Source organism: Phyllostomus hastatus, unplaced genomic scaffold (assembly GCF_019186645.2).
Source record: "Phyllostomus hastatus isolate PE091 unplaced genomic scaffold, TTU_PhHast_1.1 phas_contig_133, whole genome shotgun sequence".
Classification (NCBI taxonomy): Eukaryota; Metazoa; Chordata; class Mammalia; order Chiroptera; family Phyllostomidae; genus Phyllostomus; species Phyllostomus hastatus.
Genome location: NW_025333577.1, coordinates 2,804,611 through 2,829,179, shown reverse-complemented (window position 1 = coordinate 2,829,179; position 24,569 = coordinate 2,804,611). Strand labels below are relative to the sequence as shown.

Sequence of the window (24,569 nt, the reverse complement as noted above, 5' to 3'; positions counted from 1 at the left end):
GAAGGATCCTGCCAGCACAACCTTTGTCTGCCTTACTTCACCACTGTTCCCTTACCCACAACAGGAGTCAACAGACATGCTGAATAATAAACAGTTGCAGTCCCTCTCCTTCCTGGCAGGATGACCTTTCTGCCCTGGTATCCAGACTCCCCTCTGACACTATACTGGCCTAAAGCTGTGATGTGGGCACCTTTCCCATTTACACCACACTTTAATGAAAAGTTAACAGGGAAAAAAGTCAAAAGCAGAAGATTGCCCCCAATAGATGTTCATATTGTCATGTCTGGAACCAGTGAGTATGCAGTCACCTTACATGTGAATGAGAAATTAAGACTGTTGATCACCTGTGACTACACTAAATTTTTGGGATGTAGCCATGTAACCACAGGGTTCTTAAATGTGAAAGGAGCAGGAGAGTCAGGGTCAGGGTGGCCTGCTGTGTAAAAACCTGTCCAGCCAAGTCTGACACTGAAGATGGACAAGGCCATATGTCCAGGAATGTGGGAGCCTTGAGAGGCTGGAGAATGTATCAATATGGATTCTCTCCAGACCTTCCAGAAGGAATGCTGGCCTGCCAACATCTTGAATGCAGCTCAGTCAGACAGTTTGGACTTGTGTCCTCTAGAACTGTAAGATCTTTTGTGTTGCTTCAAGTACTACAGTTGTGGTAATTTCTTACAGCAGCAATAGGAGGCTAATACACTGGATGAAGGTTTGTTATCATTTCAGAAGGGGAGACCCTGCAGTGACCTTCCTCTTAGGAGGAAGGATCTGTCATCTCACACACTGTCCAACTTTTCTGGGCACTGGCCATGGGCCCCTGCTTACATAGGGTCATGGCCTGACACCAGTGGGAACTGCCTGCCCAAGGGCCAGGACATACCCACTTCTTACAGAGGTGCCTGCCGGTCTCAGGAGCTGGACAGCAGGTATGAAGAGCAGAACCACCCAGCCAATCTACAGGCATAAGAGCCAGGCCTAGAGCCATGACACACAGATGCCTGGGTCAGAAGTGAACCTCTGGTTTAAAGCACTGAGGATGAGATGTCTGTTACTTCAGTAAGAGATCTGCAACCCCCCAGTGTGCCTGCACCTGCTCTTTCCTACACCTGGAATCTGTTCTCCCAGATCGTTTCATGGAGGCCCTGTTCTTATGGTTCAGGTTTCAGCTCCCATGTCACCTCCTTCGATAGGCGAGCTCTCATCTCTCTGCTCAAGTCCTCCCCCCAATTCTAGTCTCCACCTCCTCACCTACTTTCACTTCTCAGCATTCATCATAATCTGTCACCATCCTATTCACTGTTGTTATTATATTTTTAGTTATGTATTGTGTGCCCCTCTCCTTCACCAAGGATGTAAATTCAGGGAAGACAGGAATTTGGTCACTCATGAGAGAATGGTGGTTGGTGAGTGTTCACTGACAGGTGAGTAGTCAGTTTTCTCTGAAGAATCTGAGATCAGATATGGAGGAAGACCTGTACGGGTGAGTGTGGTCCTCCCCACCCTGCAAACTCTCACCTCACACCTTGTGGAATCTCCTCACTCACAGGCCATGGCTTTGCCTCCTGCTCCAGCAGGGACATGAGGGGGGCCTTTAGGAACCAATGTCCTGCTTAGGGGGAAACCCAGGATATTAGCAATTGTATCCTAGGGCCCTTCCAATGTTTTGCCCACTGCATCCTCAGCCTTCTAGGACCAAAGTAGCTGAGAACACAGAGAGACCACAGTTATTGTGGTAACAGCTCCCAGGGTCCTTCCACTGTCAGTCCTGGACCCCAAATCTGGTTCCAGGGTAGACATGTGACCAGATCTGGCCATCCAGTGGAAAGTCTGTTATAGGGAACCGATTAGCATGGCATGGGAAATGTAGCCCAGCATTGATCCAGAAAACCAATCGAATGCGAGGTGGCACACAGGAGCCAGATGTGCAGATCGGCTTTCTCATGGGGAACAGGCATGCACGGTACCTAGGCTGCTATGAGACTTGCTTTTGCTAAAACTCCCTCACCCTGAGTTGAAACTGCAGATGTTTAATGTATATTTCTGAAGCAACTCCCTAAAGTCTGTGCTAAGACATTCCAAGGATGAAATGGAACCAAATCAATAATTTTTATCATTCCCTTGCAATTGCAACATTTTTTCTCTTTTTTTTTTGTTATCTGTAAGAAGTAATCACTTAATGTAAATCTAAGAATAATTAATGAGAACCTTCTTTGATGTAATATGACTGGAAAGCAATAAAATCTTGTCCATGCAAGGGTTGAGGTGCTCTCCCCTTGAGAGAGTAGCCAAAGCACTCTCTCTCAGAGTCTCTCTCAGAGAGACTGCCTGGTTACACTGAAATTGTTGGTTTCATTCTAGATGTAGCTCGTGCAGATGTAGCAGGAAAATAAGAAAACCTACCATCTCAGTGAGCACCACGCTGCCTCCCAGGGAGGGGCAGCTATGCTTGTATTTTCATGGTTAGGGTTAGGGTTAGAGTAGCCATGCCGTCCCTTTCTCTCCACAGGACTTCTGCAGTCTGTGTGAATTTCTTTATGGCATCTACAACACACAGATTCTGGCAGGCTGGAGTGTGCATCAGTCTGCTCCCTCCCCTGCACCCTGGCAACAATGACCTGTGTGGAGGGGATGGGGCTGCTGAAACAAGACAACCCAGGAGCCTTTGAGGTGCACCTAGGACATAGTCTTTTCTGCTGGTCTTGAATCCTGGTAGCTGTTATGTCATCTTCAGAGGGCACACTGGTGAATGGTGGCAGAAAGAGATGCAGAGGGAGAAAGTGGGGAAGAAGGGGGCTCCTGAAACCACGAAAGGAACACCCAGGTCTGGCCTGGGATTCTGAAGTTTTGGGATGCAGTATCTGTCTCCTACATGAGATGTCTTGCCTCTGGCATTTTTAGGTGAGATCTGTAAATAGCAGCCAAAACATCCTCATTGATATTCCCTAAACCAAGAATAGCCTAGTCACTAAGGTCCACGATGCATCCAAAATACCTGCTTTTAATGCCAGACTACCCCACTTCTAACCCCGGAAAATGAGAGTCCATACTAGGGTGTGGCCTTACCCATGAAGACTAGGAGCCCAAAGGCCTCCAGCATCACATCACGGTACAGGGTCCTCTGAGCAGGTGTCAGCTGTCCCCACTCCTCCTGGGTGAAGTCCATGACCACGTCCTCAAAGGTCACTTGCTCCTGGAACATCACACAGGAGTTTCCTCAGTCACAGTGAACCTGGCATTTGGTTTGTGGGAATAGCAGGTGAACTCGGATATGTCCAGTTTAGGTTGGTAGAGATTCTCTCAAGTCTGAGGATTTGGGTCAGATTTTTAGGTGGGATCTGGGGTCTGGGCAGTAGGGGAAGGCAGCAGCTGAAAACTGTTAGGTTGGAATCCTGCCTCATGCTTGTGGTCAAAACAACCTGACATGTCCAAGACATATGCACGATGAATAAAACAGAGCCTTTGATAAAACAGAAATTTTAAAAATCTTTAAATTTTTAAAATTTAAAGATGGATGGAGATTTTTGTAGTCATGACACCATGATACTCCCATTCACCTTTATGTTTTGCAAAACAAATTACCGCAAAGTTAATGTATTAAAACAGCACCCATTTATCATCTCATCATCCTGTAGGTCAGAATGGAGCACAGCACGGGTGGGTTCTCTGCTCAGGTCTCAGGGGGCTAATATTAAGACATCAGTCAGAATGTGTTTTATCCAGGTGCTCTAGGAGAAAATATGCTCTCAGAGCCATTTTGTTGACAGAAACAGTTCCTCAGGTTATAGGACTGAAGTCCAGCTAGCTGTTGGGTGGGGCCTTGGGGGATGACTTGCTTCTGTGCCTTGGTTTCCTCCTCATGGGGCTGATATAGGGGTTGATTAGTGCCACATGTGTCCAGCATTGACTACAGAGTTCAGAATGTTCATTGTTCCACCCATTTGTTGATTGCCTACTCTACATAGAGTGTTTGCTGGGCCTTTGCAAGTGGGAAAAAATGGCCAGAATTACTTCCCAGGCCCCAGGCATCTGCTCTAGGAGACCTTGTCCTCAGTCTTCCTGCTATGTGTGTGCCTGCCTTTTGTGAAAAGTGCTTGTTGTGGTCCCATTCAAGCTCTTTGTTCATGGTGTTCCTTCTGCTTGGAACATTCTTTGTGTGAGCCGCCACCTCACTCCCTCCCCTTCCTTGGGCCTCTTCTTCACAGAGGCCTCCCAGGTTCCTCTAGTTCACAGGTGGCAAACACAATGCCCACCAGCCAAATCCAGCCCTCCACCTTATTTTATCCAGCCTGGCACCTTGTTTCTACCCAGCGGCAGCACTGAGCTCTCGCTTAACTGTTAAGGAGTAGTTACATTTATACAGTCCTAACATTACATTCAGCCTTTTGAAGGCAAAACTCGAGGCTGATGTGGCCCCTCATTTTCATGTGAGTGAAAATGAGTTTGAAACCCCTGTTGTAGTTAATGCCTGTTACACAAGCCCTTCCTCTTCTGGGCCTCATTTTCTGTACAACTTCACATGTTTTACATTTCTCCAGAGGGTTGTGAGGCCCCCAGAGACAGAGATTTCTGCTCCCTTATCTGTTCCTACACCTGCAACTCCTGAAATGGTGCCTGGGCCAGTGCCTGGACCTCAGTTGGTGCTCACCACACATCTGCCTAGTGATGAAGAGAGTGAGCTGACCCATCAGTGGGATGGATGATCAATGACAGCCAGGCAGCAGGGGCAGGCCAGGAATCCACCAGGTCCTCAGAGTAAGATCTGAAGGAGGACACAGAGTTGGCTAAAGGACATTCCTGGCAGGGGGCAGAGTGAGGACAAAGGCTCTGAGGTCAGTTGAGCCTGGTGGGAACCACAGGCCAGAGCCTGGGAGGCCCATCCTGACAGTGATGGTGTACTCACCAGCAACCCCACATCCAGGAGCCCAGCAGTCATTCCCTCCTCCTCTGGTCTCTTGCAGGAACAGCTGGCTTTTTCTGCAGGCAGTTCTGGAGGGAAAGGGGATGTGAGACAGTGAATAGGTGTCTGTGGTGACCAGAGGTCCCAAGCATCAGAACCTCTACCTGGAGGTAGAAGGAGCTGCTGCTGTCAGAGCCTGGAGCCCAGCACCCAGCCAAACCCAACAGCAGTGTCCTTCAGTTTGGCATTTCCCAAGTGCCTGTTGTAAGCCGGGGCTGCTCTTAGTGCTATTGAAGAATGACCTCAGATTTACTTGTGCCATTCCAGACAGAAAAACTGAGAACCAGGGTGGGCAACGGGGACATCCCTGGTTACTCAGATGATTTCCAGGGTGATGAGTATTTCTGTTGTCATGACAGAGAACCAGACAGTTTGGGTTCCCTGGACACTGCTTGCTGTGGCTGTTTCCCTCTCTCTTAAAATAAGGGTCGTGACCTGATATAGAAATTACCAGAACTGCAGTGGAAAAAAGGGCCCTGGCTGGGTGGCTCAGTTGGTTGGAGTGTGTTCCCATGTACCAAAAAGTCTGTGGGTTCAATCCCTGGTCAGGGCCTGTATTGGATGTAACCTATCAATGTTTCTCACATCGATGTCTCTTTCCCAGCTGCCCTTACTGTCTTTGTAAAATCAATAAATATACTCTCAGATGAGAATTAAAAATATTTTTAAAAATTGTCTGAACATGGAGCACAGGCGCAGTTTACACATGACAGCAACTGCTGCTGGGAGGGAAACCTCCCATTTCAGTGGGCAGCTGTTTAACAGCTAAGATTTCCATACTCCACCTTACATGTTCCTGGTGGTATACAAGCTCGAGGCTGTCTGATTGCTCAAGATGAAACTCAGGCCCAAGGTAGGATGCCTTTCCCTTGTCACGGCTACTGCATCTTCCTTTGATGACCATGACTATGTATCCCGATTCTGCCTCTTTCCATTTGTGCTGTGTTGTCATTACTGCAGTATTTAGGATATGAGTTTTCTCTGTGCAGAGGCTAGTGGGCATAGAATAGGGCCTGGCACCCAGGACATGTGAGTACATGTTTGATGAATTAATAAAGAAGCATGGATGTTGCCTGGCCTGCACTCAGTGCTCAATGTTTCAGATAAAGAGTCTGTTTTCTGGGTCCCAGATGACTGGGATTAAAATCTTGTACTTTTGTTCTCCTCCCATGTTTACCCTTTTGGGACAGATAGACCCTGGGGAAGGTGAGGCTGCATTTGACTCAGGTCTTCCTGGCCTTAAATTCCGACGGTCCCCCTGAGTAGGGGCTGATGCAGGTCAGCCTGGCTCTCAGATTGCTCCTTGGAGAGCCGGGAGCCAGGGCCCTGTCTCAGGACAACATCCATCTTGTACCTTGGGAATCCCCTTACTGCGCACCGACCACTGGACCTGGTCCCTGCCGCCCTGGAAGCCAGCCACCTGTGGCGCAAAGTAACAAAGAGGAACATGACAGAATATTGTGTCATTGAGTAGACACCACGGGCGCAGCTCCAAGAAGGACGCTGGACCTCCGCACGGCACCCCTCTCTACGTTCTGGTTTACGGAACCAGGTCCGCAGCTCCCACTGACCAGGAATGAGCCTGTGCACGCTGGCCAAGAGGTACACCTCCCTGAGGGTTGAATGCTCACATCGGTTACTCCAGGCTTGCCCCGCTCCCGTCCAGAACTCTGGAACTGCAGCAGGTTCGGAATCCGAGAACTGCCTCACAAACTCCAGCCCGTTCAACTGTTTCGCCCTGATCCAGAACCATTGACCGTTACACCTCCGCACGGAGTCCACGGCCACCATCCAACGCAGCGCAAACTACATCACCCAGAAAGAGACGCGCGCACTTCCAGCTGTTGACTCAAGCGCTGCGCCAAGAGCGTGGCGTAAGCTGTTAAACTGGGCTCAGAGCTCTGGACCGCGGCCACTCCGTCAGGGTCCCACCATAAGCCTGACTCTGAGCACCCTCTCCTCCAATAGTTGGTTGAAGGTACGTCTGCCGTTTGTCCGGACTGCCCCTGCACTGGCGCGCAGGTACTACAACTCCCAGAGGGCCACTTGTCGTGTCGTATTCCGGGCACCGCTTTCCCACGCCTCGAAGTATTAGAGATTGAAGTTCGATTCCTGGTGTATGTACTTATTGCCCCTTGTGAGTATTCACTGCTGCCCACTGTCGCCATGGAGGTCCTTGTGGTCATCACCTAAACGTGGAGGTGGGCAGAGAGATAAACAAAAGTAGAGGGATATAAAGGGAGCTGAGAGAAGTAATGGGAAGTTTCGATTGTTCCCTGGGTTTCACTCCTGGAAATGGAAGAAAAACGGGTCTGGGTCCATCCGGACACCTCATTACGCTCCCAATTACAGAGACTCCAGGACAGTAACATAACATTCAGGTTTATGTCTTTGTTGAATATAGAAGGTACATCATGACATTTATTTTCATTTGCTTCCAGGACTATGTATTTGTGAAAGTGGCTTGTGTGAAATTCACGCTCAATACTTACGACCCACTGAGGCCCCACTCCCGGCCCCTTGGTGTAGCTTGTCCTGCTGGGAGTTGCATTCCGTGAGTTGCATTCTGCAGCTCCGTAAGTACAGAGTCAGAGCATGACACAATGGACTACTACTCTCAGAAAGCTTCAACTTCTACGAGTCACGAATTAATGGATCCGCACCTTGCGTCCAGGTCTCTGGAGGGGCGCTGGAACTCACGGAGTAGTAGTACCAGGGGTCAGAAATCGTCACCTAGTGAACATAGTATAAACAAGATTTTGTATAACTTCCTGATTTCTCAAGCCCAGGTTTTCCGGACTCTGCGCAGCCGCTAGATCGTAATTCCAGCTCAGCGATAGCCTCTGGAAATGATAAAGATGAGAGCAGCCTAAGGTTGGCCAGGGAGCCTACCCTACTACTCCCAGAAGTCCCTTCCCACAGAAATCTGGGGCCGCCCTCTGTTTCCTCCTTCAAGAGAGCCGTCTTTGAGAGGTAGTACGGGGCTCTAAGCACCTGACTGTGCTACCTCATGGACAAGGTTAGTCTAACCACGATTCCCTACAACTGCGGGAATTCTCAAAACCTAGGTATCTTGGACTTTGATGAGCCTCCCACCGCCCTTTTCCGGAGGTTGGAACGCCCAACCAACGGTAGCCTCTCGGAAATAAAGAAAAAGCCTTCGAAGCATGGCTTACACCGAGCTGGGAAACCTGAACCTGAACTCCCAGGAAGTGTTGTTCCCAGGTGGGTTGGTTTGTCTGTAGCTGTCCACTGCCTCCTTACGCTGGGAGGGCTCAGCCTTTTCGTAGTAGGAGGCACTAGGTATCCGTGTTCACCATCTCTGGTGAACAAGGTTAGTGTAATCGTGATTTTCTGTAACTCCTATATTTTTCAACCCAGGCTTCCTGGACTCTGCTAAGCTGTCCACCTGCACCCTTCTGCAGATTCAGATGCCTACTCAAATGTAGCCTCTGGGAATTATATATAGAGAGAGGTGTCTCTGAGAGCTTTCATCCTGCCTGAGAGGCTGGACTGCAAGTCTGGAAGGCCCTGTCCCTGACATGGGCCTGATAGTGCTGGGCACTTCCACTGCTACGCTCCTGGGAAATGCAGTTGGCCTCAATAGTAAAGATAATGATATCTCAAAAATTGACCTGTTAATCTACTGAATCCTAAAATACCTTTTAAATAGTTTCAGAATTGCTTTTCTCAAACTACAAGAAAAACAACCTAAGGAAAAGATTTCAGGATGGATTCCCTAACCACCACCACCCTGCCTCACAAACAGTGACACACAGACACATAGCCAGATGTTTCCACTCATTCTCAGAGAAAGCTGGGTTGACTCAGTCATTAGTGGCAATGAGTGTGCGCTGAGGGTCTCAACGACTAACCAATGGTGCAGGCACCTGAAACCCATATAATTTTATTAACCAGTGTCACCGGAATAGATTCAATTAAAAAACCGAATATAGCCCCCGGCTGGTGTGGCTCAGTGGTTGAGTGCCAGCCTGTGAATCAAAGGGTCCCTAGTTTCGATTCCTAGTCAGGATACATGCCTGGGTTGCAGGCCAGGTCCTCAGTAGGGGGCGCATGAGAGGCAACTGCACATTGATGTTTCTCTCCCTTCCCGTAACAATAAAATCTTAAAAAAAAAAAAAAAGAACCCAGTAGAAAACACGTGCAGAGAAATGAACCACTGATAAAAATGCAGAAAGGGGCGGCACCAAGAGTGTGTTCTAGGTCTTACCACTGGACTTTGGAAAGCTGAAAAATGTAGAAACAATGGGACTCTGAGCCAGGACTCAAAAAGGAGGTACCTGGAGGGCAAGGGACAGTTCCAGGTGGGCTGACACAAGGAATGGGCAGAGTTCATGGGGTAGGGAAAGGTAAATCACATACATGGAAACCTGGTATTTCATGGGAAGAAATGCTTAAATACCCTATTATAAACTGAATTTCAACTTCCTTATCCCCAAACCTATGTTGAAGCCCTATCCCCAATATGACTGTATTTGGAAATAGAGACTTTATGGAGGTAAAGTCAAATGAAGCCATAAATATGGGGCACTAATCTCACAGGTGGAGATCGTTCTCTGTACTTTCCGTCTGTCCAGAGTGATGGTCCTTAAATCAAGAAGCAAATAATGTTGTACTACAAAGTCTCTGGAAAGGGTTCCTTGAAGAAAAATCATGCATCAGACGGAGGATATACAGACATGAACTAGTGACAGGTAGAGGGAGCAGTCCCTTAGAAAGCAGAAAGTGCATTTCTATAGTTCCCGAGAAGGGCAGTATGTTATGTGTTTAGAGCAGGGCCCTCATAATATAAATGGTATGAGTCAGCCTCATCATGCCCCCCCGCCCAAAGATTTGGACTCATTTGTTGGCATGCGAGGGCCAAGAGTCTGCATGTATAACATACACACTGGTGATTTTCATGACAAAAGTTATGGGTCCCACTGTGAGAGACTATTTTTCAGAAAAAAACAACCAGGGTCTATGTAGCTGGCACACAGACACCTGGGGTAGACTGAAATCCAAAGGTGGGCAGATGCCCAATCTTTCAGCACCTTGTCTGTCACAATTAGGGTTTTTCTTTATCTGGAGAGTGATAGGAACCACTGGAATATATGAGGCAAGAGTGACCCAATTGTATTTATAGTAAAAAAGCTTCCCAACCTGATTGGTGTGCCTCAATTAGTTCGGTGTTGTTCTGCAAAGCCAAAGGTCACCCTTTCAATTCCTGTTTAGGGTACATGCCTGCACTGGGGGTTTGGTCTGCAGGTGGGGCACATATGAGAGGCAACCAATGTGTTTCTCATGTCATTATTTCTTTCCAGCTCTTTCTCCCTCTATACATAAAATTAAAAAGAATATCTACCAGAGTGTTATTAGTTATTATTGCCATGCGGCAATAGTCGAGTGGCAAAACACCATTTAAGGGTCATGGTTGTCAGGAAGACTGCTTTTAGAAGATTTAAGGTTCATTGAAATACTATGGACTTTCCACTTACATGAACAAAAACTTATTAAACACCAGGATGAAGAATTAATGAAAAAAAAATGCCTCAAGAAAGGATTAACTTGCACATTTCACCAATAGCTGAATCTTGCAAAATATACCAACGTGGAAATGGTATTGCTCATGAGAAAGGACTTAGGAAAAATTTTGGTCTTTGTGTGCAATGGCACCATCTGTCTAATACCTGTGAGTGCTGTAAAGAAATTTATAGCACAGAACCAGCAAAAGCCATTGCAGAACCTGCAAGGAATTATGGAAGTTGTATTTCAAGACTTCCTACAAAAATCTCTCCAATTCCATTGCATACAAGGATTAATTTATTGCAAAATAATGCCTATAAGTAATTTAAAATCTGTTTATAGTACAAATTTTACTGATACTTTGTCATATGGGATTCAAATCTGTGACTGGTTGCTGAGTACCTCAATCTGTTTACACATAGACCAAAAAACTTTATACTGACAAAGTTCAGTATGTGTGGTGATTCCATACAGATGCCACTCGAATGTGTGGAAAACTGCCATTATTATTTTTATGGAGTATCAGTGTCATTTTGTACCATTCATAAGCAGTTCTCCCCACTCAAGAATTTATGGTAATGTTCAATAATAAAGTTGGACTGCAGTTAGTTCTTTTATTTTTAAAAAAGATATTTATTTTTAGAGAGATGGGAAAGGAGGTAGAAAGAGAGGGAGAGAAGCAATCGATCAGTTGACTCTCTCTCACCCCCAGCCACGGACCTGGCCTGCAACCCAGGCATGTGCCCTGACCTGGCATCAAACTATGATTCAAACAGCAACCTTTTGATTTGTGAGATGATACCCAGTTCACTAAGCCACACCAGTCAGGGCTGTACTTAGTACTTTTATAGGAAAAGCATTTGTTGGGGTTTTTACCATTGTGAAGATCTAAAGTTTGGAATCCAGTGAATCTGTAGAAGTCATGTCCAAATCCAATACATTGTTCCACTTCTCCTTTTGTGGATTCTATAACATACTATTGGTCACTCACATCTGAAGGTCTTCAACATTGTCTACACATTTCCCTACTGTCAGGATGATCTGTGGACTATACTGTGTGTGAAAGCGTGTGCATAAATGTCTGTCATCTTCCTTATGAGTATGTCTGGGTCAAGTGTAGGAAGGGATGAACTATGGCTTAAGGCTTCCTATGACTCAAATTATGTAGAGTGCCTGTTTCCAGTATGTGTTCTCTGGCCCTTTTTCAGGGAGGAGCTGTGTGAAGGACTTCCCACAGTCCCTGCACTCACATGAGTGGATTTTCCAGTGCTGAGTGAGGTGAGTGCTCTGTTTGAAGGATTTCCCACAATTTACACACTTGTGTGGCTTTTCCCCAGTGTGTCCTCTCCTGCTGACTCAGGAATGACTGAAGGACTCCCCCCACTTGTTGCACGTGTAGGGCTTTTCCTTAGTGTGAATCCTAAGGTGTTGTATGAGAGGGGAGCTCTGGCTGAAGGCTCTGCCACACTCATTACACTCATAGGGCTTCTCTCCTGTGTGGGTCCTCTGATGTAGAATGAGTGAAGAAAGCTGTCTGAAGGCTCTACAACATACGTTACACTCATAGGGCTTTTCCCCAGTGTGGATTCGCTGGTGGTTGGTTAGGGATGAGCTGTGGCTGAAGGCCCTGCCACAGTCACTGCACATATAAGGTTTCTCTCCTGTGTGGATCCTTTGATGTAGAATGAGTGGAGAGAGCTGGCTGAAGGCCTTGCCACAATCATTACACTCATAGGGCTTCTCCCCAGTGTGGATTCGCTGGTGATTGGTTAGGGATGAGCGGTGGCTGAAGGCCCTGCCACAGTCACTGCACTTATAGGGTTTCTCTCCTGTGTGTATCCTCTGATGTTGACTGAGGTGTGTGCTCTGCCGGAAGGTCTTGCCACACTGACTACACTCATAGGGCTTCTCTCCAGTATGTGTCCGCCTGTGGTGACTGAGAGATGAACTGTGGCTGAACGTTTTTCCACATTCATTACAGCTGAATGGCTTCTCTCCTGTGTGAATCTTCTGATGCTCAGTCAGAAGCGCGTTGTGGCTGAAGGCTTTTCCAAACTCATAGGGCTTCTCTCCCATGTGAATCCTCTGATGTTGAGTGATATGTATGCTTTGTCGGAAGACCTTCCCACACTGACTGCACTCATAGGGTTTCTCACCTGTGTGAATCCACGCCTGTTGGCTGAAGGAGGACCTAAAATTGAAGGACTTCACACATTCGCTGCAACCATAGGGCTTCCCATCTGTGTGAGTTCTCTGATGCTGGATCAATGGTGCAATTTGATTGAAGGTTGTCTCACAATGCATGTACTTATAAAGTTTCTCACCAGTGTGGATTCTCTGGTGTTCTATGAGTGCAGAGCTGTGACTAAAGGACCTTCCACCTTCCTCATATTTGTAGGATTTCTCTGTTGCATAGGTTTTCGGTTGTACATTTACTTTGGCATCTGGATTTTCCCTTTTTCCATGCATTCCCCATGTGTGGGAGCATTGTCTTTCAGGAGTCATGGGTTGAGTTGGGATATCTGGGTTCAGACTTAAGTTTTCCCCAAACCCATTCCCCAGTTGCTGCTCCTGAACAGATGCCTTCACAGGCTGGAAGTCCACCTGTACCACATCATCAAGACTCTCACAATTCTGTACCCAGTGGCCCTCAGCATCTTCACACTCAGAGCCTGGCAGACCATTCCACAGAAACCTTTCTACAAGGACATTGTTGGATATTTTTTCAGAGATGTCTTGCTTTGCAGCTGGCAATTTGGTTTTCAATCTAGTTTCTAAATCTGAAAGAAACAAAAAATGAAATTGTCCTGTAATTGCTGTTTTGGGGGGAATAGTTTATCTATGGATAGGTGGATGGAAGAATTAAAGCAAGTTTCAAAAGTTTCAAAATCCAAGTGACTTTGGCCATCTAACCATACAGTTTTGTAAACCAGAGAAGGAAAGAGGGAGGGGAAAATACAGAGAATAGGGAAGTCAATAGTATAAGGGGTACAAATGGAGATGACAAGGCAAGAACAGAGAATTTGGGCAGGAGAAGATGCTGAGGATATAGTGAGACTTCAGGGAAAATCTCACTAGATGCCCAGGCTTAGAGGGAGCAAAGTGATGGCCAGGACCCAGGAAACAGAGTCTACCACACTAGATGGTGATGGAGGAAAAGTCGCATGTGGGAAGGACCACTCAGCCTTCCCATTGCTCAGAATCTCTTCTTGGAGGCCTCTCACTGTTGTACTGCCTCACCTAAGATGTAAAGAAACCCAATCTAGAATCTGCTGAAATGTCAGTCACCAGAAGGATCAATAAATAACTGTGGTATAGCCCTAGCAGGTGTGGCTCAGTGGATTGAGAACCAGCCTGCAAACCAAAGGGTTGCTGGATTACCAGTCTAGGGCACACACCTGGGCTGCAGGCTAGGCTGCCGATGGGGGGCATGTAAGAGACAAGCACAGATTGATGTTGCTCTCCCTCTCTTCTCCCTCCCTTCTCCTCTCTAAAAATAAATAAATAAAATCTTTTAAAAAATTACTGTGGTATGTTAGAGCCCTTTGAGCTCATTTATTCTGTCTGTCTTCCTAACTGGGAGGATCCCATGGGCAAAGCCTTTGCCTGCCTTACTGACCACTGAACCCCCACCCTCAATAGGAGTCAGTGTATATGATGAATGAAAAACACATGCACTCCCTCTCCCTCCTTCCTGGCAGAATGGCCTTTCTGCCCTGGTACCAAGCCTCCACTGTTGACACTGGACTGGCCTAAGGGTATGATGTGGACACCTTTCCCATTTATGCTCCACTCTACTGAAAAGTTAAGAGGGGAAAATTAATCAAGTGCAGAATATTGTCTCCCAAAGGTATTCACATCCTGAGGCCTGCAACTGGTGAGTATGCGGTCAACTTACATGTGAATGAGAAACTAAAGTTGCTGATCGCCTGTGACTACTCTGGAGTTTTGGGATTTCCCCATGTAACCACAGGGTTCTTTTTCTTTTTCTTTCTTTTTTAATACTTTTAGAGAGAAGGGAAGGGAGGCAGAAACAGAAGGAGAGAAACATCCATGCCCAAGTGAAACATCTATTGGTTGCTTCTTGTACACCCCCAACCAGGGACCTGGCCCACAACCCAGGCACTAACTGGGAATAAGAACCTGAAACCCTTTGGTTCACAGGCATGTGCTCAATCCACTGAGCTATACCAACCAGAGCATTTTTAGTTATTTATTGTGTGTCCCTCTCCCCCACCAAGAATGTAAATCCAGGGAAGACTGGAACTTGGTCTCACTCAAAGCAAAATAGTGATTGGTGAATGTTCACTACAACAGTGAGTAGTCAGTTTTCTCTGAAGAATCTGAGATCAGATATAGAGAGAGACCCGTGGGGGTGAGTGGGGTCATTCCAGCCCTGAACACTGTCATCTTACCTGGACACACACCTTGTGGAACCTCCTCACCCACAGGCCATGGCTCTGCCTTCTGCTCCAGCAGGGAGATGAGCGGGGGCTTCGGGAGCCAATGTCCTGCTCAGAGTGAGATCCAGGCAGTAAGCATTTATGTCCCATGACCCAAACCTCTGCCCACTCTCCCTTCACTCTTTCAGGACCCACGTGGCTGAAAACCAAAATAGGCCAGTTATTATGGTGGACATGTGACCCAGATCTGGCCAGCCAGTGAGAGATCTGCCTCTTCTGCTGCATGCTGGTAGCAATGACCCGTGTGGAGGGGATGTAGTGGCTGAAAGAAGACAACCCAGGGTCCTCTGATGTGCACCCTGGATACACTCTTTATTGCCTGTCTTGGAGCCAGGAAGATGTCATTTCGGCTTCAGAGGGTTCAAATGTGAGCAGTGGCAGAAAGAGGTGCAGAGGGAGGCGGTGAGGAAGGAGCAGGCTCCTAGCAACACAACAGGAAGATCCAGGTCTGGCCTAGGATTCTGAAGTTTTAGGATGCAGTGTGTGTCTCTTACATGAGATGTCTTGTCTCTAGCAATTTCAGGTGAGATCTATAACAAGGCAAAATATCCTCATTGATATTCCCTAAACCAGAACAGCCTGGTCCCTCAGGTCCATGATACATTCAAAATACCTACTTTTAATTGGAGACTACCCCACTTTTAACCCAGGAAAATTAGAGTCCATATTGGGGGAGACCATGAGGGGCATGGGTATGGACTTACCCACAGACACTAGGAACCCGAAGGTCTCCAGCATCACATCACGGTACAGGGTCCTCTGGGCAGGTGTCAGCTGCCCCCACTCCTCCTGGGTGAAGTCCACGACCACATCCTCAAAGGTCACTTGCTCCTGGAACATCACACAGGAGTTTCCTCAGTCACAGTGAACCTGGCATTTGGTACTATGGGAATAGCAGGTGAACAGGGATATGTCCAAGTCAGGTGGGTGGAGATTCTCTCAAGTCTGAGGATTTGGGTCAGGTTTTTAGGTGAGGCCTGGGGTCTGGGCAGTAGTAGGGGAAGGCAGCACCCCAAAACTGTTAGGCTGGAATCCTGCCTCATGCTTGTGGTCAAAATAACAACCTGACATGTCTAAGACATGTGCACAATGAATGAAATTAAGCCCTTGAAAAAAGAGAAATTTAAAAAATCTTTGGGATGGAGATCTTTCTAACCCTAATCCTTTATCTTTATGTTTTGCAAAATATAAATTACCCCAAAGTTAGTGTCTTAAAACAACGGCCATTTATCATCTCATTGTCCTGTAGGTCAGAATTGAGCACAGTATGGGTGGGTTCTCTGCTCAAGTCTCACGGGGCTAAAATCAAGGCATTAGTCAGAGTGTGTTTTATCCAGGGGCTCTGGGGGGGAAAATATGTTCCCAGAGCCATTCTTGTTGTTCACAGAAACAGTTCATGAGGTTGTAGGATTGAGGTCCTGCTATCCTGCTAGCTGCTGGTCAGAGGTCCCCCTTAGCTCCTAGAAGCCGCTCCTCAATTGACAGCTCACAGCAAGGATATGTGCTTTCTTTTGGGCCAGTCAGAATGTGTCTCTCCAACTTCCTCCTGCAACCAGCCAGGCCAGGGAAAAACACTGTGCCTTTCAAAGGCTTGTGTGATTACGTCAAGTCTACCTAGACCACCTCCATTTCTTCAGGCCAGTCGTGTTATAACATAATGTAGTCACTAGAGTGCTATCATTGTATGAACAGGCTCTGGGCATTATGCTTGCACATAATAGAGGTTGGAAATTTGGAGCCCATCTTAGAATTCTGATGACCACACTTCTCTCCAAAAATGAAATGAGGTGTTCAATTAAAAAGGTGTGAACTGGACACTTGGGGGCAATGCTGTCTAGACCCTGTACCCAGCCCCAGGCATCTCTTTAACTGCTATGTGCCTCCCTGCTCTCATCTTTAAGTTAATGAGAACTCCAAGAGGCCTGTTGGGAGGAGTGAAGGAATTAATGCGAAGTGTGTATCCTGTGCACAGTGCATAGTAGGTGCCTTATCTGTGGGCATCACTCTTAAGACTGGTTTGCTGTGGACTCACGAGGTTTTAAATGTCTTTCATTAACTTTCCCTATTTTCACCACATTTTCCACATGTACTAGGTTTCCCTCAGTGGTTATTTGGGGTACTACTGAGTGCAAGTCACGGTTCTGGGCACAGCAGGCGCTGTGGAAACAAGAGGCACACATACAAGCCCAGTGGTGTTTGTATGCCGGTTGCAGGGACAGGGAGCTAGCAATCTAAAATCCCAGGAGGGTCAGTGCTCTGGAGAAAATGGGAGGATTGCTGCTGGGCCAGCCACTCAGAGATCTGGAAGAAGTCATGAAGGTAACAGGATGTGTGCTGGGCATTATGGGCTCCAGAGTGGGCAGATGTCTGGGCCCTCCTCAAAGTGGTGAGAACTTAGGAGATGACTTGTTCATGTACCTTGATTTCCACCTCATTCCACCTCATAGAGCTGATACAGGGGTTGATTAGGGTCACATGTGTCCAACACTGACCACGGAATTCAGAATGTTCATTTTTCCACCTATTCGTAGATTGCCTACTCTACATAGAGTGTTTGCTGGGCCTTTGCAAATGGGAAAAATGGCCAGAATTACTTCCCAGGCGCCAGGCATCTGCTCTAGGAGACCTTGTCCTCAGTCTTCCTGCTATGTGTGTGCCTGCCTTTTGTGAAAAGTGCTTGGTTTGGTCCCATTCAAGCCCTTTGTTCATGCTATTCCTTCTGCTTGGGACATTCTTTGTGTGACCTCTCACCTCAGTACCCCTTCTCCCATAGGTCTTTGCTTTGCTTCCGGGCCTCTTCTTCACAGAGGCCTCCCAGGTTCCTCTAGTTCACAGGTGGCAAACACAATGCCCACCAGCCAAATCCAGCCCTCCACCTTGTTTTATCCAGCCTGGCACCTTGTTTCTACCCAGCGGCAGCACTGAGCTCTCGCTTAACTGTTAAGGAGTAGTTACATTTATATAGTCCTAACATTACATTCAGTCTTTTGAAGGCAAAACTCGAGGCTGATGTGGCCCCCTCATTTTCATGTGAGTGAAAATGAGTTTGAAACCCCTGTTGTAGTTAATGCCTGTTACACAAGCCCTTCCTCTTCTGGGCCTCATTTTCTGTACAACTTCACATGTTTTACATTTCTCCAGAGGGTTGTGAGGCCCCCAGAGACAGAGATTTCTGCTCCCTTATCTGTTCCTACACCTGCAACCCCTGAAATGGTGCCTGGACCAGTGCCTGGACCTCAGCTGGTGCTCACCACACATCTGCCTAGTGATGAAGAGAGTGAGCTGACCCATCAGTGGGATGGATGATCAATGACAGCCAGGCAGCAGGGGCAGGCTAGGGAATCCACCAGGTCCTCAGAGTAAGATCTGAAGGAGGACACAGAGTTGGCTAAAGGACATTCCTGGCAGGGGGCAGAGTGAGGACAAAGGTTCTGAGGCCAGTTGAGCCTAGTGGGAACCACAGGCCAGAGCCTGGGAGGCCCATCCTGACAGTGATGGTGTACTCACCAGCAACCCCACATCCAGGAGCCCAGCAGTCATTCCCTCCTCCTCTGGTCTCTTGCAGGAACAGCTGGCTTTTTCTGCAGGCAGTTCTGGAGGGAAAGGGGATGTGAGACAGTGAATAGGTGTCTGTGGTGACCAGAGGTCCCAAGCATCAGAATCCCTACCTGGAGGTAGAAGGAGCTGCTGCTGTCAGAGCCTGGAGCCCAGCACCCAGCCAAACCCAACAGCAGTGTCCCTCAGTTTGGCATTTCCCAAGTACCTGCTGTGAGCCAGGGCTGCTCTTAGTGCTATTGAAGAATGACCTCAGATTTACTTGTGCCATTCCAGACAGAAAAACTGAGAACCAGGGTGGGCAACGGGGACATCCCTGGTTACTCAGATGATTTCCAGGGTGATGAGTATTTCTGTTGTCATGACAGGGAACCAGACAGTTTGGGTTCCCTGGACACTGCTTGCTGTGGCTGTTTCCTTCTTTCTTAAAATAAGGGTGGTGACCTGATATAGAAATTACCAGAACTGCAGTGGAAAAAAGGGCCCTGGCTGGGTGGCTCAGTTGGAACATTGTCCTGTATACCGAAAAGTTTCAGGTTCAATTTCCAGTCAGGGCACATACACATACCTAAGTTGTGGGTTCGATCCCCTGTTGGGAGACAACCTATTGATATTTTTGTCTCACATAGATGTTTCTCTTACTTTCTCTCACTTGAAAATCAGTAAACATATCCCCAGGTGAGGGTTAAACATAATAAAAGTAAGTGAAAATGGAGCAAAACAGCAGTATACACATGACAGTGATGGAAGGGGAAGCCTCATGATTCACTGAGCACCTGTTTATGCCTGCGATATACATACTATTTCTCATTTCCTGTGGTTGACAAGCTTGACCCTGTGTGATTGCCCATAACGAAACTCAGGCCCAAGGCAGGATGCATTTTCTTGTCGCTGCATCTTCCATTGATGACCTGACTCTGCATTTCGATTCTGCCTCATCCCATTTGTGCTGTGTTGTCCTCACTGCAGTATTCGTGGTAGGCGTTATCTTTGTGCGGAGGCTCGTGGGCATAAAACCAGATGGCACCCAGGAGGACATCTAAATACATGTTTGATGAATTAAAGAAGAATGGATGGTGCCTAGCATGCAGTTAGTGCTCAATGGTTTTATTTTTTAAAAGATTTTATTTATTTTTAAGACAGAGGAGAAGGGAAAGAGAAAGGGAGAGAAACATCCATGTGTGGTTGGTTGCCTCACGCGCGACCCTAGGGGTCCTGGCCCCCAACCCAGGCCTGTGCCCTGGCGGGGGAATCAAACCCGCCACCCTTCGGGTCACAGGCCAGCCTTCGATTCACTGAGCCACACCAGCAAGGGCAGGAGTTTTATATAATGAATCCGTTTTCTGAGTCCTAGGCAACTGGGATTAAAGTCTTGTTTTTGTTTTCCCCTCACCTTCAACCTTCAGAGAGAAAATGCCCCTCAAGAAGATAAGCTAGAATTTGACTGGGGGGTAGGAACGCTGCCTTCCCCACCCTCGGAAGGATGCAGATCAAGTTGGCTCCAGTTTCTGAAAGGTCAGCCCGCTGCCTGTAGGCTTTCCTTCACTAGTCGGGCGACTCCGACCCTTTTCGCCAGTCAGCCCAAACCTCCCCGGAATCTGGAACACCCTCTTACCAGGCCCCACCCACTCGGCCCAGCAATGCTGCCAGGGAAGCGAGCTACCCAGGATCAAAAGAACAAAGGGGAAAATGACACAATCACACGAGGTTTGGTACGCACCACGCCTGAAGCTCCAGGGAGGTGGCGAGATCCTCTGCCAGAACAACAGTCCCTGACGTGTACACCGCGTCTCGTTGACCTAACCAAGTCCCCTGAGCGAACTGGTCGGAACTGCGCCTGCGCAGTCGGGCGACTGGGACCACCGCCCCTGGTGCTCGCCTAGTTACTCCAGATTGGCGGTACCTGGATTCTGGAACCACTGTAGCAAGGTCGGAATCCGGGAAGACTTCGTCAACTTCCGTCTGTCTCAGCAGTTCCGCCTCGGACCAGGCCCACTTACCATTACACCGCAGGACAAAGGCTGCAGATCTTAGCGTCATTCACCCCGAACTACATTACCCATAGAGAGGGGCGCGTGCTTCCTGTGGATTCCCAGTTCGCCCCACCCACGGCAGCAGCCTAAACCGTTAAACTGGGCTCCAAAGTCTGCCGCCAGATCCCATGGACCGTAGCGCCGCCGTTCCACCGGAAACCTCCCATGCGCAGCCTTCCATCCACCGGTGGGACAAAGTCCACGTTCGCTAGCTGGGACTGAACCTGCACAGACATGTATCAAACTACCACTCCCAGAAGCAGCCGCGCGAACTTCCGGCCGTTTACTTGTTCACCTGACCCTGGACCGAGGCCTCACCTGTTAGGCTGGAATCCAAGTTCTGCTCCCAGACACCACTGGCCTCGGCGTCACTGATCCCCATGAAACGTCCCATTAGGCACTGTTTTGTGGAGCGGCAGGATGAAGGCCAGGCCTACCATTCTCAGGGACTTCACCCGCGTTCATCGAACTACATATCCCAGGTTGCCTTGCGTGGGTTCAGTGCGCAGGTTCCCCCACCTGTAGTATTCCTGGCCGTAGTTCGATTCCTGACACTTGTACTTTTGTCCCCTTCATAAATATTCTCTTTCCGCCCGCAGCATGGCAGTCCTTGTGGTTGTCCTAGCTTGGAGGAGAGACAGAGACAAAAATAGAAGGGGTAATAAGGAGGGAATACTGATGGAATAAAGGCAAAGTTGATTGTTCTTGGGTTTCATTCCGGGAGACAGTAAAAGGTCGGGTTTGTGTCAGCCGGGACACGTCATTATTCTCCCAATATACAGAGACTTCTGGACATTGACATAATATTTAAGTTTGTTTCTTCATGGAATACAGAAAGTACATCGCAACATTTGTTTGCATTTCGCACCAGCAAAATGTCTTTGAGAATGTGGCATGTTTGAAATCCATGCTGAAGACCAAAGAATGCTGAGGTCCATTGTGCTGCCGCATTTTGCTCCAGAGTTGCAGTCCATAGCGTTGGGAATTGGGGCCCGGTGGCTGTCACAATGGACTGTGACTCCCAGGAGGCTTTGCTCATGTGGACCCCCCCCCCCCCCGCCCCCATTCAGTTGCAGTCTACTTTGTTCAACTAACTGTCAGGAAGAACAACCGAACGGGTACGGCGGAACCTTCCCGGAGAAATAGTAGGAGCCTCAAGCTGTCAGAGATTGCTATCTGGTGGACACAGTAAACACGATTCCCTATAACTCCTGGAATTCTCAAACCAAGGATTCCGTGACACTGTGGAGCCGCCGGCCACAGCTTTCTGAATGCCGGGGCACCCGCTCAACAGTAGCCTTTGGGAATTATAGTGAGCAAAACACTTATACGTGTGGCCTCGGCTTTATAAGTGTTGGCGGGGGAGCCAAGTCTAGCACTCCCAGAGGTCTCCTCTCCCGTCGTAATCGGGCAGTCCACTGTTGGTTCCCTCGATGGGAAGGGCACCCGGGCATCGGATCTTTGTTTGGGAAGTAGAACCAGGCTCTAGGTGGCTAACTGCGCCCCCAGGTGGACAAGTTTAGTGTAACCATGATTCCTTAAAACTCGGAGAATTCTTAAACTCAGGTTTCTGGGAGCTGCCCACTGTTCCCTTCCGGAGGTCGGAAAGCACAATGAAGCAACCTCTCGGAAATGTAGTGAGAAAAAACCTTTGACGTGTGACCTTCATTAAGTGGGAGTGCCTAGACTTCAACTCCCACAAAGTGTAGCTCCCAAGTGAGTTGGATTGTCTGTGGCTGTCCACTGCCTCCTTACTTGAAAGGGCCACAGTGCCTCGAAGCCTTTTGGGGCAGCAATAGAAAGCGCTAGTTCGCCACCTGGTGGACAAGGTTGGTGTAATCATGATTTTCTATAACTCCTAGATTTTTCAAACCCAGGCTTCCTGGACTCTGCCAAGCTGTCCACCCTTGCCCTTATGCAGGTTCAGACGCTTACTCAAACGTAGCCTCTGTGAATTATATATATAGAGAGAGGTGTCTCAGTGAGTCTTGGTCCTGGCTGAGTGTCCCGGAGTGCCCGGTTCCTAGCCCACTGGCCCCCTGGAGGGACACCTGCATCACTGGCATCTCCTGGGAAATGCAATTGGGCTCAATAGTGAGGATGCTGGCAGCTCAAAACTTGACCTGTTAATTTACTGAATCCTAAAATAGTTTCAGAGTGGCTTTTCTAAAACCACTACAAGACAACAAACCTACTAAAAATATTTCAGGATTTTTTACCTTTTCCCTAACCACCACTACCACCACCACCATCCTGTTGGAGACATGGTAAAGCCGGTAAGTGGACGCTTTCTTCAACAGACAAAAAACAACCAGAACTTCCCACTCATTCTCAGGGGAAGTTGGATTGGTCCAGGAATTAGCAGCAAACGGTGTGTGCTGAGGGTCTCAACTACTATCTAAATGTGCAAGCACATGGAACATTGACAAAAGTGCAGCAAACAGGAGGTATCAGAAGGTGGCCCAAATCTCACTGATGGTATTTGGAAAGCTGAAAAATGTACAGTCCATGGGGCACTGAGCTACAACTCAAAGGGATGTCAGATATCTGGAGGGCAAGGGGCAGGCCGAGGTAGGCTGACACAAGGAATAGGCAGAGTTCATGGGGTAGGGAAAGATAAATCACATACATGGTAACCTGGCATTTCATGGGAAGAAATCTTTAAATACCATTATAAACTGAATTGCAACCACATGTTGAAGTCCAAACCCCCAATGTGACTATTTGGAGATAGGGCCTTTATGGAGATAATTTAGGTCAATTAGGGCCATAAGATGGGGCCCTAATCCTACAGGGGCCAGTGAGGGTGACCTCCACCTTTAGTCTTCTGAGATTAATAGTCTTTAACACAGAGATGTGATTGTCATGTGTACTACAAAGTCTCTGGAAAGAGTTCCATGAAAAAGATTTATGTATCAGGGACAGAGGATATGTGACAATGTAGAGGGAGCAGCCCCTGAAAAAGCAGATAGGGTGTTTCTTCAGTCCCTGAGAAAGGCAGCATGTTGTGTTTACAGCAGAACCCTCATAGTACAGATGATACAAGAATCAGCCTCATTACCCCTACCCCCAAATTTGGCATCATTTGTTGGCATGCAAGGCCCAAGAGTCTGCATTTATAACATACACACTGGTGATTTTCACATGACAAAAGTCATGGGTCCCACTGTGAGAGACTGTTTTTCAGAAAAACAAGATCTATGTGGCCAGCAGAGGGACACCTGGGTTGGACTGAGACCCAGAGGTGGGCAGATGCCAAATCTTTCAGCACCTTGTCTGTCACAGTGAGGGTTGTCTCTTTATCTGGAGTGATAGGAACCACTGGAATGTATGAAGCAAGAGTAACCCAATTGTATTTGTATTACAAACAATCTCCCAGAGAGTTATTAGTTACTATCGCTGTGTGGCAATAGTCAGAGATGGCAAGTCATTATTTAAGGGTTATGGTTGTTTTGGGACACTGCTTTTAGAATATTCAGGGTTCCATGAAATACTATGGACCTTCAAATTAAATTATAAAGAAATCCAAAAGCTTATTAAACACCACGAGAATCAATTAAGAAGTGCTTCAAGAACAAATTAATTTGTACATTTCACAGATAACTAAATCTTGCAAAATATAAGGTTTCAACATGGAAGTCCTATTGCTTATGATGGGACTTAGGAAAAATCTTGGCCTTTTTGTGCAATGGCACCATATGTCCAATGCCTGTGAGTCCTGTAAAGAAATTTATAACCAGAAAAGAGCAGAAAAGCCATTGAAGAACCTGTAAAACTTCATGGAACTTAAATTTCAAGAGTTCCTATATAAAATTTCTCCAGTAGGGCTTATTATAAGGCTTAATTTATTGTAAAATAATGCATATAACTAATTTAAAATGTTTATGCTACTCTGATACTTTGTTGTATGGGATTCAAATCTGTGAGACTGGTTGCTATGTACGTTGAACAAATAATTTACACATAGATTGGAAAACTTTGTACAGAGACAGGCAAGTATGCATGGTGATTCCATACAGATCCCATTTGCAT

General features: G+C 47.4%; 1 protein-coding gene across 1 annotated transcript in view; it reads right to left on the bottom strand.

The window, feature by feature from the left end:
• LOC123825644 (zinc finger protein 420-like) overlaps window positions 1-24,569 on the bottom strand; it is a 98,512-nt gene that overhangs the window by 66,725 nt on the left and 7,218 nt on the right. Inside the window, 2 exon segments of the mRNA XM_045849245.1 lie at window positions 11,854-12,517; window positions 12,593-12,665. Of these exon segments, the coding sequence (XP_045705201.1) occupies window positions 11,854-12,517; window positions 12,593-12,665 (737 nt within the window).